This window comes from Pelobates fuscus, chromosome 11, assembly GCF_036172605.1.
Source record: "Pelobates fuscus isolate aPelFus1 chromosome 11, aPelFus1.pri, whole genome shotgun sequence".
NCBI lineage: Eukaryota > Metazoa > Chordata > Amphibia > Anura > Pelobatidae > Pelobates > Pelobates fuscus.
Genome location: NC_086327.1, coordinates 128,428,605 through 128,450,005, shown reverse-complemented (window position 1 = coordinate 128,450,005; position 21,401 = coordinate 128,428,605). Strand labels below are relative to the sequence as shown.

The window sequence follows — 21,401 nt, the reverse complement described above, 5'->3', positions numbered from 1 at the left end:
GTTGAATAGCCGAGGTGCTGTGATCAGTTCTGCTTCATCTACCTGATGAAATGATTCCTTATATATATTTAATATGTATGTAAAATAAAACACATCCAGGATGCAAACCACATTGGATGATGTGCATGTGATAAACAATTATATACCGCGTGTGTCAAGTGATGTTTTTACAAAAATATTGTAATTAATCCGGTGATTCAATAATAAGAGTTCTGCCCTCAGGGTTCCTTAGTGCAGCCTAAGTGCTGGCTTATGAAATAAAATATTTATAGATGGTTATATGTGGGATATGGATCAGGCCATTTTTGGTAGAACAAAGCAGACTGTGTTAGACACTCATTGTGAAAAGAGCCCATTTGTGAGAAATAAAATATACTGGATTATTATCTGAGCTTTTAAATCATTGCCATTCTTTAAAATTGGCCAAAACTTTGTTAGTATTCTTTTTCTCTGTCGACTATTTTGAGTAAAATCACAAATAAAAGATATTTTGTGTCATAATTTACTACTCTTAGTTTTTACTGTAAAGGTGACTCCCTACTTTTATACCTTACTTAATTGATTGTTGTTTTCAAATGTATTTCATCATAGCCCCTTTCTATGAAACTTTGTTTAACTATTTTAGCCTGCATATCGAAAGACCCTAAATTTGTGCAGTTTCTTTGAAGTCTTAAAGAATTCGATTTTGGTAACTATCAAGTTGAATGTAGTTATTTACATCGACCGATTTAAAATAGGTTTTGGTTTTAATTGTGCCCTCTGCGATGTCAATATACAATCTAAAACGTTTACTGTCTGGTCACTAAAATTAGCAGTAAACCTGATGACCCACTGGTTGGAATCTAAATAATCTAGAAAAAAATTGTGTGAAGTACCCGTCCAAACAAAAAAATAAATTGTCTAAATATCTCTAATATGAAATCAAATTTTGCACCCAGTCATGTCCCTGGAAAATAAACTTTGACTCCCAATAAGCCATAAATAAAATGGTAAAGCTGGCTGAAAATCTGGTTCCCATTGCAATGCCTCTTGTTTGAAGATAAAATAGTTATTCATTAAAATGAGTAAAATATCCTATATAATAAAATCTATTTGGTCTTTTGTTTATCTTCCTGACTCTTTAAGAAAAAATGGGTAGGTTCATATCTTAATTCATGACAAATTATAGTGTACAGGGAATCTACATCAGTGATGACTAAAAAAAGATCTGATTCCTTTTGATGTCTTGCAAATCTCAACGAATGTTAATGGTGTCCTTGAGATAACTAAGGCATCGATGGACCAGTGGTAGCAGGCAGAGATTTATACATTCAGATAGTCTACTGGAAATAGATCCTATTCCAGAGACTATCAGTTAGTCTGGTGGATGGAAAAGGTCTTTGTGTATCTTTGGCAGGTTGTAGAAAATTGGGATTTTAGGAATCTTTATATTTAAATAATCATATTCTTGTTTGTTAAGAATCCCTGTTTCCTTACCCGTGCCAAAACATATTCTGAAATGCCCTGTTATCTCTCCACTAGGGTCACCACCTAACAGTTTGTAGGTATCCTTGCTTCCTACCAACCTCAAACCTTCTTGAATATATTTATCCATATCCATTCGGACAATCCCCCTGCCCTTATCAGAGGGTTTGATTATTAGGGTTTTGTCCTTTTAATGCATTTCACTCACCTCTAGTTAAATTTTTCTGGTGGGAGTAAATTTTCTTTCTTTTATTAATTTCTTGCATCGTCACCTTCTCAAAAGCTGTCATTTAATGTGAGATCAAATTAGTAGGGTTAAAACAAAGAACTATGATTTAATGTGGAATGGATATATTTGGTTTGAGGTTGTGGTATTGAGTTACATTGTCTATTATTTTTAATGATTTTTTTTTTATACTTAATTGTCTCTTAAAGTTGTTCAAATCTAAATACTTCTGAAATTTGCCCAATCCTTTTGTTGGCACAAACTTTTTTGTTGTTGTTATTTCTTATCTTTATTTACAATTTTGTTTCCCATAAATACATATACATACATTTATTTATGTTCATGGAATATAGTGGTGCGGTATTCCAACATACAGACTACATCACATTCATTCCTCATTCATTCTTCTATTCAATAACATACTTTAATTAGTTTTGACAATTTAATCTTTATCATGCTTATATTAAGAGAGAAAAATAAATAAATAAATAAAAAAATAAATAAATAAATAATATTTTATTTGTTCGGGTAGAGATAAGAATCTAAAGTTGAATATGATTTGGTGGTCCACATTTTGCTGGCAGTAAAGATCATAGTAGCTAGAAAAATGGAAATCCTAAACACTCCTAACCTGGATTGAGGTCAAAAATCAACTTCTTTTCCAGCTCAAAATGGAGAAAGGAATAGCCATGTACCAAAATTGTAATTTAAAAAAAAAAAATCATAACTGAGATATATGGATTAATTTAATCCCTGAATGAGCAAACTAATAATCTGATGTAGTGAGTATTAATCCTCCTATGGAGCTGTCTCGCTGGACACTTATATGTATTTGTATTGGATGTTTAGGAGGGCCTCTTTATAAAGATGTAGGATATTGCAATGTTATGAAGTGGAGGATTTATATAAAAGGTAGAGGCCGCCAGATGTCTATAGTATGTTTTTGTATAATTTACTGTTGTTTGGTAATGTTGGAGATTGTCAAGGACAAGACAAAATGGGAAGGTGGAGAGGTGAGGAGCAGGAAGTAGGAGGAATGGAGGAAAAGGAGAGAGAAGGGAAAGACAATTAGTCATATTTTGCTATTCTTTAGGAATGAGATTTGTCTCTCTCCTTTTTCTACCTGTGGTATTGGATCTGTTCCCCTCCTCTGCCCATCCCTTCCATTCCAATACACTTTTAGGCAAACTGTTTTTTGCTAAATGTCGATATGTAAGCGAAGTAGGTTCCAATAAAATAATGATAATGGATGAACCAATATTACAGTGATGTTATATGTACTGTTAAGTAAAATGAATAAAGATAAATAATTTTAAAAAAATCTGCACCCCTCTTTCTTCTATATATCTAAACTATGTCTGGGATTAAAATTATATTACTTGAGAAAAGGAAAGAATAAAAATAACTGACCAAAAAGAGAAGAGAGAATAGATTTTTATCTTGAGACTCGACATGAGGTTGCACCAAACTAGGAAAAAACTGCCATGTTAATTTATCTTATTGTTTGGCTGTCCAGGGTAGCCATAATTTTGTATAATTAAATCGAATTCCAGCATTAGAAATAAAGCTATGTTCCATCCTATATTGGAAATCTATATGTTCCATAATCTCCTGACATAATATAGGCAATGGGCTTTTCCAAACTCTTGCTATATATATTTTAATTGCAAAAAATATGTGCGTGAGGTATTTTTGACTCTTATCCTGATTTGGAAAGTCAATATTAAATAGAAACAGTTGCTGACTGATTTCTTTTATATCCGGGAATAAGAAATTTGTAAATTCATGCATTTAAGTTTTAATACTCCTTAGACCTATACATTCCCTCCAAATGTGATCCCACCTCTACCCCACATCTCCAACATTCATTAAAATACTCAGTAGAAATTTTGTGAAGTCTTGCTGGAACCATGTACCACCATTAAATTATCTTTAAATGTACTTCGAAGAGGCATATACTATGAATACAACACTTAAATAATACAGTGGCTTTGGTCCAATCTGAGAGAGGAAAAGTTTTCCCAAGATCTCCTTCCCATTTCACAAATGGGGCTATTTGGGATTCTTGTTCCATTGATTCTAACAATTGAATAGATCTAGATATCCCTTCCTTCATTTGAGATAGATTTATAAAGGAATTTATATTGTGGTTATTGAATATTGTTTTGGACATTTTTAATCCTTAGGTATTGGAAGAGATCTCTAAATGGAAGATTATATTTTGCTTGTAGTTGTACAAATGGAACAAGATTAGTCCTATCACATAAATTTGAAATCTTCAATATCCCATGCTGAATCCACGATTGAAGATTAATATCCTCTATTGCATATTGTAACAATTCCACAGGAGCACTATATACCAGTCTATCCTGTAATTGTAATTTTTTACTAACAATTTTAGAGGTATTTATCATATTTAAAAGGATTTTATTGGAATATACATCGGTATATCAAGGGTAACATAAAAGGAAAATACAAAGAGAAAAAAGAAGAAAAGAAAAAAAAAAAACGAGAAGAAAAAAATTGAATAATGAAAAAAATATCACATATATGTCCTAAAAGTGAACCCCCCTCACACACTTTCCTTACCAAATTTAGAGTGATAAGTAACTCTCCAATTTATAATTCGAGCCCTCACTTCATTAGTTAAATTCTTCCATAGTGTTGACTAAGTACACTCTCTACCAATAGATCCACATATATATTAAGAAAACAGACATGTGACAACAACTATTAGAGGTGAAAAGTATATTCAAAGGTGTATTGTAAAAAAAGACTGGCTCATTAGTGTAATAGAAATACTTTCTTTGTGGAAAACCTATAAAAAAAAACCCTTTCTCCTCTTTCACCTACACAAAAATATATTAACGTTAAATACAGTACGTTAAGCATATACATCCATATATCCTAGTGACAAAAAACCTATCCTTACTACTTTAATCAGATTAATTAAATGTATCACAATTAAACAATTAATGCATTTTGTTTGATTAATAAGTGTAGTTTAAAATATCAAACTCAAATATACAGATGGACCAACTTTAAAGAATGGAAATCTTTATATTCTAGTAGATATTATAAACTTCTCAGGATATAATGCAAGCCCTCGTCATATCATTAATTTATTTCTACCTAAGTTATTAGTTAAACACTTCAAGAAAACAGCTACGTATCTGGAATCTGTAAGGGTGAACATCCCACTCTTCCAACCTACATATATAAGATTTTAATAGCAAACACGCTCAGTATATATCCCAGCGATATCTTATGGCGTAAAACCTTAACTTTATCGCTATGATATCACTATTATTTAAATAATAGATTACCTCCTTTATATCAAAAAGGTATTTACTTCAATATATATATTTAAATTCTATCATTTAGTCAGAAATAATAACAGGCCCCTAAAATACACGATATCCTTCTTATAATAGACAATTATCAATTAGCATTTCCCTTTCTCGCTCTCTCCATAGGGAGCTGAAGGATTGCACTTTTAATTTATTTGGTATGGATTATATTTTCTAAAGATTCCAAGATTGTATTGCTTCTTGTGCAGCAGCTGCTTCTTTGAAAATATGATGTTGATTTTGAAAAAATAATGTCAGAGCCATAGGAAAGTTCCATTTGTATTTAATGTTGTGAGTTCTCAGTATGGCGGTCTGGGCTGCAAAGCTCTTTCTTGCCTGTCCAGTCATTAGGGATAAATCTGAGTATAACTTGATATCTTTAAATTGAAGATCTAAAATTGGATTCTTCTGTGACGATTACATTATCAGATTTTTAATATAGTTATTGGAGAAACAAAAAATAATGTCTCTTGGAATGTCTAACGACATGTTCTTCGGTCTGTAAAGTCTATGGTATCTCTCAAATGGAAATACTCCCATTAATTTTTCAGGGATACATTTTGAAAAGAGAGATCTTAAATATGGGTCCAGCTGATCAGAAGTAACCAATGTTGACACACCCCTCACTTTTGTATTGCTCCTTCGAGACCGATCTTCCAGATCCACTACTTTGGTCTCTAGTATAATAATCTTCCTTTCCAGTCGGTTATTCTTTAAAGTTAGATTTTCATTACTTGCTTGCATTTTTTGACATGTATCAGATTGCAATTGCAGTTTAGAGGATAAATGAGATAACTTCATCCGTAAGATATTAGACTTATCTGATTTTAATTTAAGATATAGACCATCAAGTGCTTCATTAAGTAGTTGTTGTGTAATATATTGCGAGGTTACTAAGTGGTCTTCCGGGGTTAGACTTAAGAGAACGGATTCTCTGCGTTCACCTACAGATGGCCTTTTAACTAAGGAGTGCTCTTGAGATTTAGGTGAATAGTATGAATTGATATTTTTATTCTTCTCAGTATTTGCAGATGTAACTTTCTCTTTATTTCTTTTTGGGGAAATTTTTGGTTGTAATTCTAGAACTTTTCGATATGCTTATGATTTTTCCAAAGAGAAAATATCCAGTAAATTCAGCTGATTTCAATACTGCAGTTTAGTTATAAAGTCAAATACAAACGCAGCAAATTAGGAAACAATTTATAATCATATAGCAGATTATCACAGTTTATATTGCTTAATTCCGCTTAAGACTTCTTCCATTTTATAGGATTCGATCGCTCTTCTTATTTCCCTCTATCAATCTCCCATATTTAATGGTGCCAAAGTCACAAACAATTTATAGCTAGAAATTAATTAGTTCTTGAATCCGTATGCCAATTTATTAAGTCCTGCTAAAGAAGAAACAACCTAATAAGGTAGAGTAGATGTTACAGCTTATTACAGCTTGTTGCCGTGTAGCTTAATAAACAGCCAGTCTCTATTTACCGGTTATCTAGGGGAATAGATATAGCTCGGTGATCTCTGCTTCCCAGCTTCAATTTCCCAGGCTTTAATGTCGCATCTCACCACTAGGAACCTTTGCCACAGGGTATGTCCCCCATAGGTAGCGAGAGTGTAGCAAACAGCCAGGTTTAGCAGAAGTCAGAGATATTCCTTCAAATTTCTTTAGCCTCCCCATCTCTGCTAGTTAAGCGTGTAACTCAGATAGCCTATTAACGGCTGCTTCATTGGCTACTTCAACGGTCAGCGTTTACCCTCAAACTCCGCTTCAGGAAATCTCCTCCTCAAACCCATAACTTCGTGGGGATGGAAGTGTGCATGCTCATGTATCACGTCAAACCCCCTCCCCCTGAAAACATAGTCTATTTTTTTTTTATTGCAAACCTTTCATTGTCCTTGCTTCTTCCTTCTTCCCTATTGTGCCATTTTAATACTTGGCTATCCTTTGAAGTGGTGAGCTTTGGAGGAAGATGAGGATGGAGGTGGAGGAGCTAGAATTTTTGGAATATTCTCTCCACACAAGAATAGGCAGAATTGATAAAAAGAAAATAAGTGTTCTAAATTCTTTATTAAGTAGTAATAATGGATGTAGAGCAACAATCTTATTTCTCGAATTAAATTCTTAAATTGTTTACAATATGTTGAACATTATTATTTTTATTGTCTGTATATAAGTAATTTTGATTTCTACTGTAGCATAAAATGTGGCGGCACATATTTGAACACTCACATGTTTTTGGAATATAAATGCTAAACATCATTCTTCTTGCGACATCTTAGATAAATTACGGAATCATAATCAACCAGGTCACAAGATTTTTTGCTAGGCAATACATTCACTTTTTCAATGACAAAACCAGCATTATTTACTGTCTGTTTTACAAAATCTTCATCGACAGGTAAGACGAAGAACTTGTGATCATCAATTATATAAAATGTCATATTTATGGGTGAAAATAGTAACAGGCTCCCCCCGATTTTAAGTCGGGATGTCATTTTTTTCAGGTTTCTCTGGTAGGTGTCTTTGTCTTTGCTGATAACATTCAGTAGGTATAGACTAAGAATGCAGTCTGCTTGGGGTAAATCGACAGGGACTTGATCGTCGTTAGAAATATCCCATTGTATTACTCCTTTAATTGCTTGTCTTGCTTTGTCTTCCTTCATGTGCCATGCTTCTCTGCAATGGGAAGAACACAGATATTACAATTATATTATTCATTTGAAGAATCGCCTTTCATACCTTGAATAAGGTATAACTAAATATTCACACTCAGAGAAAAACAGTGCAGTTTTGGGGAAGAGTTCTGAAATTTAATCTATAGGCAGGGACATTCCAGTGGTTTCCATGGTGATTTTTTTTTTAGCACTTATAAATTTGCCTCAGATATTGTCCATTAAGGTAACATCAAACCTGTCCTAAAACGTGTCTCATACTTTAGTTTGCCTATTTAAAAAAAAAGTTTACTCTTCATCCTGGTCGAAAAGACGTTTATATAGCACTAACTAACAAACATGTTTTCTTGACATTATAGTGTTAACCTAACTATTTATGTCCCAGTCCCCTCTTAGAGGTCATTGAAAAGGTCATTTTACTCACCTTTTCTCAGAGGCTGTGCCATGCAGAGCACAGAGATGCCGAATGTCGGTAACTAGGAAGGACCTTTTGTGTCTGTCTGAGCGACTGTCACTAGAGGTGTAATTAGTCAGTAACGTAACCACTGCCTTTTTTCTGAAAAATGAAAAAGCCTGCAGTGACGTGCTGTAGACACCAGAGCCACTATATTAAGTTGTAGTTGTTGTGGTGACTATAGTGTCCCTTAACATTTTATAGTTCCATAATCATCTGTGCCTTTTATTTATTTATTATAAACAAGATATCTGGGTACAGCATTTATAAGTTGATGTGGTAAAGAGATGGTTACGGTCATTAATAGAATGATGTGATGTAACAGTGATCAAATATTGTCTAAATCATACATTACCTGCCTCCTTCTAACTTATGATGAACCTTCGCCCCATATGAGAAGTTAACAGCGTCTTGTTTATTTTGTCGCCATTTCTCAAATTCATTGATGTTTCTCTCATTAACTTCTACCACATATATATCTTTGAATCCATTGCAAACTGGTATAAGATGGCTTGCTGTGGCTCCAACACTAAAATCAATCAATGTTTCTCCCTTCACGACTCCTGTAAACAATATAAGACAAGAGCTGTATGTGAACATTTTACACAATGCTTCTCACAGTTAACCCCTTAAGGATGGAAGCAACTGTGCACGTTCTGATCAAAACACAATAAAAAACCAAACTATAATTTGAGCGCTATGTCTGTTCAACCACAATTCACCTCTTTCAAATGAAGTGCACTCACACTTATTATATATAATTTGTTCAGGAGAAACAGGGCTTTGATTTTACTATAAATATTTATATATGAAACATAATTTTATAAGAATAAAAACTAAAAAAGTGTGAGAAATTAAGAAATTATGTTATTTTCTTAGTTCTGCATGGCATTTTAACTGGGAATGTCATAATACTGCTAGTTTTTACTGCAAAAAATTACACATATTTGTACTCAGCAACGTCTCATGAGTACAACAGTACCCCCCTTCCATACAGGGTTTATGGTGTTTTGGGAAGTTACAGGGTCAAATATAGGGCTTTCCTCTTTACACATTGAATTTTGCCAGATTGGTTATGTTGCCTTTGAGACCGTATGGCAGTCCAGGAATGAAAATTACCCCCAATATGGCATACCATTTGGAAAATTACACAATCCAGGGTATTCAAAATGGGGTTTGTCTAGTCTTTATGAGTAGCCACTTAGTCACAAACACTGGACAAAATTAGCATTTAGATTTTCTTTTGCGTTTTTTCACAAATGAACTGCAGTTTTACAGATGATATCATCAGCATTATATGTTTTAGTGCTCTAAGACACTCATATTTGTCTTCAGCAATGTCTCACGAGTACAACAGTACCCCACATTTACAAGTTTTATGGTGTTTTGGAAAGTTACAGAGTCAAATATAAGACTTGCCCATATCTGTTTTTGCACATTGAAATTTGGCAGATTGGTTATGTTGCCTTTGAGGCCGTACAGCTGCCCAGGAATATGAATTACCCCCATCACAGCATATCATTTGAAAAAGTAGACAACCCAGGGTATCCAAAAATGGTGTATGTCCTTTCTTTTTTAGTAGCCACTGTCACAATCCTGGTTACTGCATTGTTGACATCATCATTGTGATGCATTTTACTGCTTTACAACACTTAGTGAAGTCTGACAAGTAAAACAGTAACCCCCATCTACAGGTTTTATGGTGTTTTGCAAAGTTACAAGGTTAAAAATAGGACTTGCAAATGAAATTCTCTGGACTTTCTGCCTGGGTTGTCAGGCAGTCTCTCAAATTGTAATTCCTAAAATGACACAATTATGACAAAAGATTACATAAATATACACATAGAATATATGTGTGTATATATAGTTCCTAGCTAATCATGGCAGCATATACAAATGGGTCAACCCTGCCCCTTACAGCCGATAGGAGAGGAAAAACACCAAAGACTTTAAAAGGAGTCTCCATTCCTAAGGTCCTCAGTCTTTTTCCTATCCTACAGCCCTTAGTATGGGAGCATTTTGATCACTTTACTTATGGACATACATATATATATATATAAATATATTTAGTCGGGGCAGTATCACCGTGATGATAAGGTAACATAGCATAATATAACCAATAAACATTTTCAAATGACACCAGTCGGTTGTGGTGTGCCAGAACCGACAAAGCAGTAGGCCTGTAATAAAAGAGGTCCCACCTTAGAGGGTGATGTGAATAGAGGGAGTGGTGGGAGGGGTGACTCGCCAGACCATCAACGGTAAGGTAGGAGAGGATTGGCAGCCCTTTTAAAGGGATTCAAGCCCCTCCCACAACTACAGGCCAAGGCCTTAAATTTGTAGTTGGGGCAATATAGCCGCGATGATAAGGTAACATAGCATATTATAACCAATAAACATATTCAAATGACACCAGTCGGTTGTGGTGTGCCAGAACCCCAACAAAGCAGTAGGCCTGTAATAAAAGAGCGCAGAAAGAAGTATACCATACCATGGGCGTCCGCAGGAATTTTTCCGGGGGGGGCACAATTGTAATGACATCCATGCTTGGTCCCTTTTGACAGTGTCATGAAAGGGAAGTGGCATAGTCATTATCACATAAAGCCAGGGTGAATAGCGTTATCACAACTATGGTGTCAGGAATACATGTTTGTATTCCTGACACTATAGTGTTCCTTTAAGCAAATTAAAGGAATATTCTGGTAACCATAACAACTTCATCTAAATTAAAATGCTATGATGCCAGGAAGCCTCTGGGTGCTCTTAAATCGCTCTCAAATGGTTTATCCCCAAAGGCTTCTTCCAGCTCCAGATCTCCAGGTTGCCCAGTGGTATTCGGCGTCTGAAACGGAGTGTCAGGAAGTGCAGATTGAAGTCAGGCATGGGTGCCACAGATTGGCTAGAGTGGTCAGTTGACGCTCTAAGCCAATCGCTAGTTCCTGGTTAATAAAAATGTTTTTTCTCTTTATTAATGGGGAGCTACTGATTGGTTAGAGTGCCAGCTGACCGCTCTAGCCAATCAGCAACACCCCTACCCAGCGGCACTCTGTACTTCCTGACTTTCAGTAAATAAAAGTGAAACCATTAACACTGATATTTTTTTTTACCTGGGATGATGAGAAGGTCCAAAGATTCCCTGCCAGGCCCAGGTACCAAAGCCTTATGATGTGGTGTCTAGAATAAAGTGGAGGGTTCACTTCACTTGTCCTTCCTGCTCCAATGTCCTTTTCTTCTCCTTCATTTGACACAGTCTTCGGACACTGTCTTCTCTCCTCCTTGGCTCCTTCTGCTCTTTCACCTTTCTGCTACTTTCTGCTTATATTGCTCCCCCTTCTGCTCCTTTCTCTTTCTGATCCCTTTCTGCTCCTTGCTGACCCTTTCAGCTCCTTGCTACACTTGTCTGCTCCTCCTCCTACTTTACCTTTGTGCTCCTTCTGATTCTTTCTGCTCCTTTACCTTTGTGCTCCTTCTGTCCCTTTCTGCTCTTTGCAGACCCTTCCTGCTCCTTGCAGACCTTTCCTTCTAATTTCTGCTCCATCTCCTACTTTATGTTTGTGCTCCTTCTGCCTCTTCCAGCTCATTGCTGACCCTTCCTGCTCATTTCTGTTCCTTCTCCTACTTTACCTTTGTGCTCCTTCTGTCCCTTCCTGTAGACTGCCTCCCCCCCATCCCTCACTTACCTGATCTATAGGCTGCCTCCCCCCCCCATCCCTCACTTACCTGATCTTTAGGTGGATCCCACCATGCCTTTATTCTGTGGTACTTTTATTCTGTGATGCCTTTAAACTGTGGTTCCTTATGCAGTCATACCTTGTGCTGTGGTGCTTTTATGCTGTGGCGCCTTTATCTAGAGGTGCCTTTAAACTTTGGTGACCTTGTTTCCTTTAAATCACCTTGAAAGCACTTTTACTGTATTCCTTATGCTTCGCCTGAGTACCGTTGATTTTGTTCCTGGGTCCATGGGTGTTCAGGGGCCATGTAGGCTGCAGACCAAGCTCTCCTCTTGGTCTCTAACCGGCAAATGCGTGTGGAAGACACCAGCGCATGTGCAGTTTGTGCCATAAAGGGACCAATGCCGATGACTTTATGGGAAAACAAGTCACGGGAGCCATCTAGGATAAGGGCACTTGCCAGAAAGTATGGAAAATTACAGTAAACATCCCAAACATATTTGGAAGGTATTTACAGGTTCTCCAGACTTGGGTAAATGCTGTTTTTTTATTAAAGCCAGCTTTAAATATGTTTGACTGTTTTCTTTGAAATAGAATTTGACAGTGCTTTTTGTACAAAGTATTTCAGAGGTCTTTTTTTTCAGACATGTACCTGCCCTGTATAGTTTGCTAATGCTTTTCGGGCCATGATACTCTCATCATCATCAATATTTCACAATATCTTAATGATTTCCCTAGGTATTCAGAGGTCTTAGAGGTAAGAAAAAGAGGACACACTTTACACTGTGGAGGAAGGTACTTCCACACTCTGTACTACACCTCCTAAAGTTGATTTACCAATTTCCAGGGTAGCCCGTGGGACAATGTTACCGCTTGACAACTCATCTTTTTTACCCAATCCTATAGATCAAAAATTGGATGCAAACTTGTCCAAATGTATACACCTGCTGGTGCAGGATGTCATCCAGCTGTAGCTTTCACTACTGTCTCTAGAGCCATGAAAAGTGTGGTTAAAGATCTAAATGCTGACGTGGAAAGAGATATTAAGAGCCAATATTCAAGATGCAGTCTGGAATCTTCAGGTGACAAATTACTTCTTCAGAAGCTTCCCTATATGTAACCAGGATATTCTCTTGAATATAGGGCTTTATCTGTAGCAGCTAGGAGAGCATTATGGCTCAGTTTCTAGGATGATGACTCATCCCCAAGTCTGCCCTCTACACCATTCTATTTGAAGGAGAGCTGATCTTTGGGAAAGCTTTGGATGAATGCATTAAAAAGGTGACTGAGGGTTACAAGGTGTTTCTACCTCAGGATAGAAGATCCAAGAAGCCTGGCTTCTCATGGTCAGACAGGAGAACCTCTAGTGATCAGTATTTCCGAGATACATGAAGTTACCAACCCTGCAGGAAATACTCCATAGGAAGCTCATGACACGTAGTCAACATGCTTTTTAGGGATCTAATCGATCTATGAGTCATTTCACACTTCAGCAATGGACTTGTGGCTCTCCCCCAGTAGTAGGAACCTGACTTTCTCTGATCAGAGATACCTGGGCTTGTCACACTCTGGACACTTGGGTGGTATCCCTAGTGCATATGGTATACAGGCTGGAGTTTTTTCAAAGAACAACAAGGAACATTTTTCTGTCTACCCAAATTCAGACAGATCAGTCAAAAGATATAGCACTGAAGGAATATGCAAGAAACCTTCTAGACGAAGAGGTGATTGCTCAGGTCCCATAACAGGAGCGGTTACAGGGTAGAGTAGTGTCAAAAGTAGAGGCACATAGAAGCACTCTGCTGTGATGCAGCATGCTAGTTCATGTCTGACAGGGTTATTCACTAAAGTGAAAATGGTCAGGAATTAAAACTAATGACAAAATTAATTTCACATTTAAAAAAAAAAAAAAAAATAGTTAAACTGGAAAAATGATCCAAGTCAGCTATGCTTCCGTTTTGGCTATTTTGGCATTAGAGTTCAAATCCACTTTGAATTCTCTGACACGACATGTCTCATTTTAGCAAATAATCCCGTAGCTATATATCTTTGCATGTTGAATCTCAAACACATTTACACAAATAAAACATTACAATGTATCTAGATCTAATATATGACAATGTGTCATGAATAAATGAATGGAAAACATAACTGAACATGTGTAATTAAAGAATTGGCTGACACTTTAGCCCAGCTCCTTATTCATGTCAACATAGCATGTTGAATTGGTTTTACTCTTTTGCTTAACCACACGCCTAGAATCTATTTATCACATGCCTAGGCATACCTATCTAGTTTGTTTTCTACTCACACGTATTAGCATACTCTTTTTATTTCCTTTTATTTCTCTAAGTTTCATATAGTGTTTTGCAATCTTACTGAGAGGTTTAAACTTGCAGTGGAAGATATACAGTTAAAAGTATGTCACCCCACCTAACTTGCTATTCATGCCCAATCTCGACTATCTCATACCATGTCTAGTACTTTGCTTGCAATTGACAGCTGTATGGTTCCTGAACACTCAGACATGATTACTTAACACTACTATTGTTTTACATTCTAAAAATGTGCTGTCCTATCACAATGCTACAACATGATACATCACTTATTGTTTATGCCTTTATGTTCTATGTCTTCTTATGTCAATTGTTGTCTTTGTAATTGCTGTTATGGCGTTACAAGATACGTGGTACTCTCAGCACAATAAAATAAACATTAGGAAAAAAGAAAATGTGTAACTAAAAAAAATTCTACCCATTCTTACTCCGTTTGGTGTCATTGATATGTTGTCTTCACTAAATATTCCAATGTAAAAATATAATTGAAATTTAAAAAAAATATGAGTAAATAAGGAAAAACAACAAAAAATTAAAATATATGAATAGAATTGTATTTTTATAATATATATATTATAGCACCTCTCCAATTAATTAAACAGTACTTTTGGATGGCCTGAAATTTAAGATCTGTGGGGTTGCTTTTTTGGATATAATTTGAAATGTAAGGAAACATTGTCAATTTTTAATATTATGCATATGTTCTCCAATGCGCATGTGTAGGAGATGTTTAGTCCTACATATCCTACATATCCTACCTATCCAAGGTGACAAGAATAAGATAAAAGATATACCACATTTTTAGAAAATCAGGTTAAACCATCTTTTATTGTATATTCTATCTTATGTCTTGTGAGTCAATAAAAGAGGTTAAATGTCACAATCCAAAAAAACCTCTTTATATAAGAAAGTATGTTTTATATCTTCCTTAATATGTTTGTTTTAAAAAGTTTTCTCTTTTAATTTGGGGCTTCTCTATACATAATTGTGGATTGTTCTGGTAAAACAAAACTTTGCCTCCATCCTTAAGTGAATAATAATAAATATATAAATATATACAGACCTTGTATAAAGTCAAATTGGTAAAAGATATTCTCTTTTCAATAATGGTAATGTAACTTGAACTCAGATGAGCTATGGGAAAAACCCCAATCCACCTCTTCCCCTCTGCAGAGAGTACAAGATGTATATTTTGTATGTTTTTGTCTTTGTTTGTTGTGGTATGATGATGTCCTATTTGTTTTTTATTATATCAGTATGATGTTAAGAGATAATGTGATCAAAGTTTTGCATATGTTGTAAAATGCTGTATAAAAGAGAATAGCAATAAAAATTTAATATTTAAAAATATATATTTATATACAGACCTGAATCGATATCTGTATGTATTTGTTCCATTGGAAATTCCACGTTTTCTTTTATTAATGGGAAACTATCGTCACAAAAGTAAACTTCAACTAATTTTTTTGCCGGGAATGCCTTATCATGATAATCCTTGTGGGCGGTGGAACTCATGTTGAATAGCCGAGGTGCTGTGATCAGTTCTGCTTCATCTACCTGATGAAATGATTCCTTATATATATTTAATATGTATGTAAAATAAAACACATCCAGGATGCAAACCACATTGGATGATGTGCATGTGATAAACAATTATATACCGTGTGTGTCAAGTGATGTTTTTACAAAAATATTGTAATTAATCCGGTGATTCAATAATAAGAGTTCTGCCCTCAGGGTTCCTTAGTGCAGGCTAAGTGCTGGCTTATGAAATAACATATTTATAGATGGTTATATGTGGGATATGGATCAGGCCATTTTTGGTAGAACAAAGCAGACTGTGTTAGACACTCATTGTGAAAAGAGCCCATTTGTGAGAAATAAAATATACTGGATTATTATCTGAGCTTTTAAATCATTGGCATTCTTTAAAATTGGCCAAAACTTTGTTAGTATTCTTTTTCTCTGTCGACTATTTTGAGTAAAATCACAAATAAAAGATATTTTGTGTCATAATTTACTACTCTTAGTTTTTACTGTAAAGGTGACTACTTTTATACCTTACTTAATTGATTGTTGTTTTCAAATGTATTTCATCATAGCCCCTTTCTATGAAACTTTGTTTAACTATTTTAGCCTGCATATCGAAAGACCCTAAATTTGTGCAGTTTCTTTGAAGTCTTAAAGAATTCGATTTTGGTAACTATCAAGTTGAATGTAGTTATTTACATCGACCGATTTAAAATAGGTTTTGGTTTTAATTGTGCCCTCTGCGATGTCAATATACAATCTAAAACGTTTACTGTCTGGTCACTAAAATTAGCAGTAAACCTGATGGCCCACTGGTTGGAATCTAAATAATCTAGAAAAAAATTGTGTGAAGTACCCGTCCAAACAAAAAATAAATTGTCTAAATATCTCCGATATGAAATCAAATTTTGCACCCAGTCATGTCCCTGGAAAATAAACTTTGACTCCCAATAAGCCATAAATAAAATGGTAAAGCTGGCTGAAAATCTGGTTCCCATTGCAATGCCTCTTGTTTGAAGATAAAATAGTTATTCATTAAAATGAGTAAAATATCCTCTGTAATAAAATCTATTTGGTCTTTTGTTTATCTTCCTGATTCTTTAAAAAAAAAATGGGTAGGTTCATATCTTAATTCATGACAAATTATAGTGTACAAGGAATCTACATCAGTGATGACTAAAAAAAAAGATCTGATTCCTTTTGATGTCTTGCAAATCTCAACGAATGTTGATGGTGTCCTTGAGATAACTGGGGCATCGATGGAGCTGTGGTATGGTACATTCCGATAGTCTACTGGAAATAGATCCTATTCCAGAGACTATCAGTTAGTCTGGTGGATGGAAAAGCTCTTTGTGTATCTTTGGCAGGTTGTAGATAATTGGGATTTTAGGAATCTTTATATTTAAATAATCATATTCTTGTTTGTTAAGAATCCCTGTTTCCTTACCCGTGCCAAAACATATTCTGAAATGCCCTGTTATCTCTCCACTAGGGTCACCACCTAACAGTTTGTAGGTATCCTTGCTTCCTACCAACCTCAAACCTTCTTGAATATATTTATCCATATCCATTCGGACAATCCCCCTGCCCTTATCCGAGGGTTTGATTATTAGGGTTTTGTCCTTTTAATGCATTTCACTCACCTCTAGTTAAATTTTTCTGGTGGGAGTAAATTTTCTTTCTTTTATTAATTTCTTGCATCGTCACCTTCTCAAAAGCTGCCATTTAATGTGAGATCAAATTAGTAGGGTTAAAACAAAGAACTATGATTTAATGTGGTATAGATATATTTGGTTTGAGGTTGTGGTATTGAGTTACATTGTCTATTATTTTTAATGATTTTTTTTTTATACTTAATTGTCTCTTAAAGTTGTTCAAATCTAAATACTTCTGAAATTTGCCCAATCCTTTTGTTGGCACAAACTTTTTTTTTTTTGTTATTTCTTATCTTTATTTACAATTTTGTTTCCCATAAATACATATACATACATTTATTTATGTTCATGGAATATAGTGGTGCGGTATTCCAACATACAGACTACATCACATTCATTCCTCATTCATTCTTCTATTCAATAACATACTTTAATTAGTTTTGACAATTTAATCTTTATCATGCTTATATTAAGAGAGAAAAAGAAATAAATAAATAAAAAAGAAATAAATAAATAATATTTTATTTGTTCGGGTAGAGATAAGAATCTAAAGTTGAATATGATTTGGTGGTCCACATTTTGCTGGCAGTAAAGATCATAGTAGCTAGAAAAATGGAAATCCTAAACACTCCTAACCTGGATTGAGGTCAAAAATCAACTTCTTTTCCAGCTCAAAATGGAGAAAGGAATAGCCATGTACCAAAATTGTAATTTAAAAAAAAAATCATAACTGAGATATATGGATTAATTTAATCCCTGAATGAGCAAACTAATAATCTGATGTAGTGAGTATTAATCCTCCTATGGAGCTGTCTCGCTGGACACTTATATGTATTTGTATTGGATGTTTAGGAGGGTCTCTTTATAAAGATGTAGGATATTGCAATGTTATGAAGTGGAGGATTTATATAAAAGGTAGAGGCCGCCAGATGTCTATAGTATGTTTTTGTATAATTTACTGTTGTTTGGTAATGTTGGAGATTGTCAAGGACAAGACAAAATGGGAAGGTGGAGAGGTGAGGAGCAGGAAGTAGGAGGAATGGAGGAAAAGGAGAGAGAAGGGAAAGACAATTAGTCATATTTTGCTATTCTTTAGGAATGAGATTTGTCTCTCTCATTTTTCTACCTGTGGTATTGGATCTGTTCCCCTCCTCTGCCCATCCCTTCCCTTCCAATACACTTTTAGGCAAACTGTTTTTTGCTAAATGTCGATATGTAAGCGAAGTAGGTTCCAATAAAATAATGATAATGGATGAACCAATATTACAGTGATGTTATATGTACTGTTAAGTAAAATGAATAAAGATAAATAATTTAAAAAAAATCTGCACCCCTCTTTCTTCTATATATCTAAACTATGTCTGGGATTAAAATTATATTACTTGAGAAAAGGAAAGAATAAAAATAACTGACCAAAAAGAGAAGAGAGAATAGATTTTTATCTTGAGACTCGACATGAGGTTGCACCAAACTAGGAAAAAACTGCCATGTTAATTTATCTTATTGTTTGGCTGTCCAGGGAAGCCATAATTTTGTATAATTAAATCGAATTCCAGCATTAGAAATAAAGCTATGTTCCATCCTATATTGGAAATCTATATGTTCCATAATCTCCTGACATAATATAGGCAATGGGCTTTTCCAAGCTCTTGCTATATATATTTTAATTGCAAAAAATATGTGCGTGAGGTATTTTTGACTCTTATCCTGATTTGGAAAGTCAATATTAAATAGAAACAGTTGCTGACTGATTTCTTTTATATCCGGGAATAAGAAATTTGTAAATTCATGCATTTAAGTTTTAATACTCCTTAGACCTATACATTCCCTCCAAATGTGATCCCACCTCTACCCCACATCTCCAACATTCATTAAAATACTCAGTAGAAATTTTGTGAAGTCTTGCTGGAACCATGTACCATCATTAAATTATCTTTAAATGTACTTCGAAGAGGCATATACTATGAATACAACACTTAAATAATACAGTGGCTTTGGTCCAATCTGAGAGAGGAAAAGTTTTCCCAAGATCTCCTTCCCATTTCACAAATGGGGCTATTTGGGATTCTTGTTCCATTGATTCTAACAATTGAATAGATCTAGATATCCCTTCCTTCATTTGAGATAGATTTATAAAGGAATTTATATTGTGGTTATTGAATATTGTTTTGGACATTTTTAATCCTTAGGTATTGGAAGAGATCTCTAAATGGAAGATTATATTTTGCTTGTAGTTGTACAAATGGAACAAGATTAGTCCTATCACATAAATTTGAAATCTTCAATATCCCATGCTGAATCCACGATTGAAGATTAATATCCTCTATTGCATATTGTAACAATTCCATAGGAGCACTATATACCAGTCTATCCTGTAATTGTAATTTTTTACTAACAATTTTAGAGGTATTGATCATATTTAAAAGGATTTTATTGGAATATACATCGGTATATCAAGGGTAACATAAAAGGAAAATACAAAGAGAAAAAAGAAGAAAAGAAAAAAAAAAAAAACGAGAAGAAAAAAATTGAATAATGAAAAAAATATCACATATATGTCCTAAAAGTGAACCCCCCTCACACACTTTCCTTACCAAATTAGAAGTGATAAGTAACTCTCCAATTTATAATTCGAGCCCTCACTTCATTAGTTAAATTCTTCCATAGTGTTGACTAAGTACACTCTCTACCAATAGATCCACATATATATTAAGAAAACAGACATGTGACAACAACTATTAGAGGTGAAAAGTATATTCAAAGGTGTATTGTAAAAAAAGACTGGCTCATTAGTGTAATAGAAATACTTTCTTCGTGGAAAACCTATAAAAAAAAACCCTTTCTCCTCTTTCACCTACACAAAAATATATTAACGTTAAATACAGTACGTTAAGCATATACATCCATATATCCTAGTGACAAAAACCCTATCCTTACTACTTTAATCAGATTAATTAAATGTATCACAATTAATACATTTTGTTTGATTAATAAGTGTAGTTTAAAATATCAAACTCAAATATACAGATGGACCAACTTTACAAGAATGAAAATCTTTATATTCTAGTAGATATTATAAACTTCTCAGGATATAATGCAAGCCCTCGTCATATCATTAATTTATTTCTACCTAAGTTATTAGTTAAACACTTCAAGAAAACAGTTACGTATCTGGAATCTGTAAGGGTGCACGCCCCACTCTTCCAACCTACATATATAAGATTTTAATAGCAAACACGCTCAGTATATATCCCAGCGATATCTTATGGCGTAAAACCTTAACTTTATCGCTATGATATCACTATTATTTAAATAATAGATTACCTCCTTTATATCAAAAAGGTATTCACTTCAATATATATATTTAAATTCTACCATTTAGTCAGAAATAATAACAGGCCCCCTAAAATACACGATATCCTTCTTATAATAGACAATTATCAATTAGCATTTCCCTTTCCCGCTCTCTCCATAGGGAGCTGAAGGATTGCACTTTTAATTTATTTGGTATGGATTATATTTTCTAAAGATTCCAAGATTGTATTGCTTCTTGTACAGCAGCTGCTTCTTTGAAAATATGATGTTGATTTTGAAAAAATAATGTCAGAGCCATAGGAAAGTTCCATTTGTATTTAACTCCTTAAGGACACATGACATGTGTGACATGTCATGATTCCCTTTTATTCCAGAAGTTTGGTCCTTAAGGGGTTAAGGGGTTAATGTTGTGAGTTCTCAGTATGGCGGTCTGGGCTGCAAAGCTCTTTCTTGCCTGTCCAGTCATTAGGGATAAATCTGAGTATAACTTGATATCTTTAAATTGAAGATCTAAAATTGGATTCTTCTGTGATGATTGCATTATCAGATTTTTAATATAGTTATTGGAGACACAAACAATAATGTCTCTTGGAATGTCTAACGACATGTTCTTCGGTCTATAAAGTCTATGGTATCTCTCAAATGTAAATACTCCCATTGACTTTTCAGGTATAAATTTTGAAAAGAGAGATCTTAAATATGGGTCCAGCTGATCAGAAGTAAC

General features: G+C 34.5%; 1 protein-coding gene across 1 annotated transcript; it reads right to left on the bottom strand.

The window, feature by feature from the left end:
- Window positions 1-7,293: 7,293 nt before the first annotated feature.
- Window positions 7,294-15,692, bottom strand: LOC134577026 (indolethylamine N-methyltransferase-like). The gene is made up of 4 exons (XM_063435671.1): window positions 15,545-15,692; window positions 12,679-12,741; window positions 8,526-8,733; window positions 7,294-7,720 (listed from the first exon to the last, which is right to left on the bottom strand). Exons 1-4 carry the CDS (start codon window positions 15,690-15,692, stop codon window positions 7,294-7,296), a joined length of 846 nt encoding a protein of 281 aa, XP_063291741.1.
- Window positions 15,693-21,401: the final 5,709 nt, after the last annotated feature.

Coding starts and splice junctions, on each gene's coding strand:
- LOC134577026 (XM_063435671.1), bottom strand. CDS start 15,692: ATGAGTTCCACCGCCCACAAGGATTATCATGATAAGGCATTCCCGGCA. Junction 8,734..12,678: donor ACGGGCTACCCTGGAAATTG/GTAAATCAACTT, acceptor TATTGTTTACAG/GAGTCGTGAAGGGAGAAACA. Junction 7,721..8,525: donor CATAAGTTAGAAGGAGGCAG/GTAATGTATGAT, acceptor TTCCCATTGCAG/AGAAGCATGGCACATGAAGG.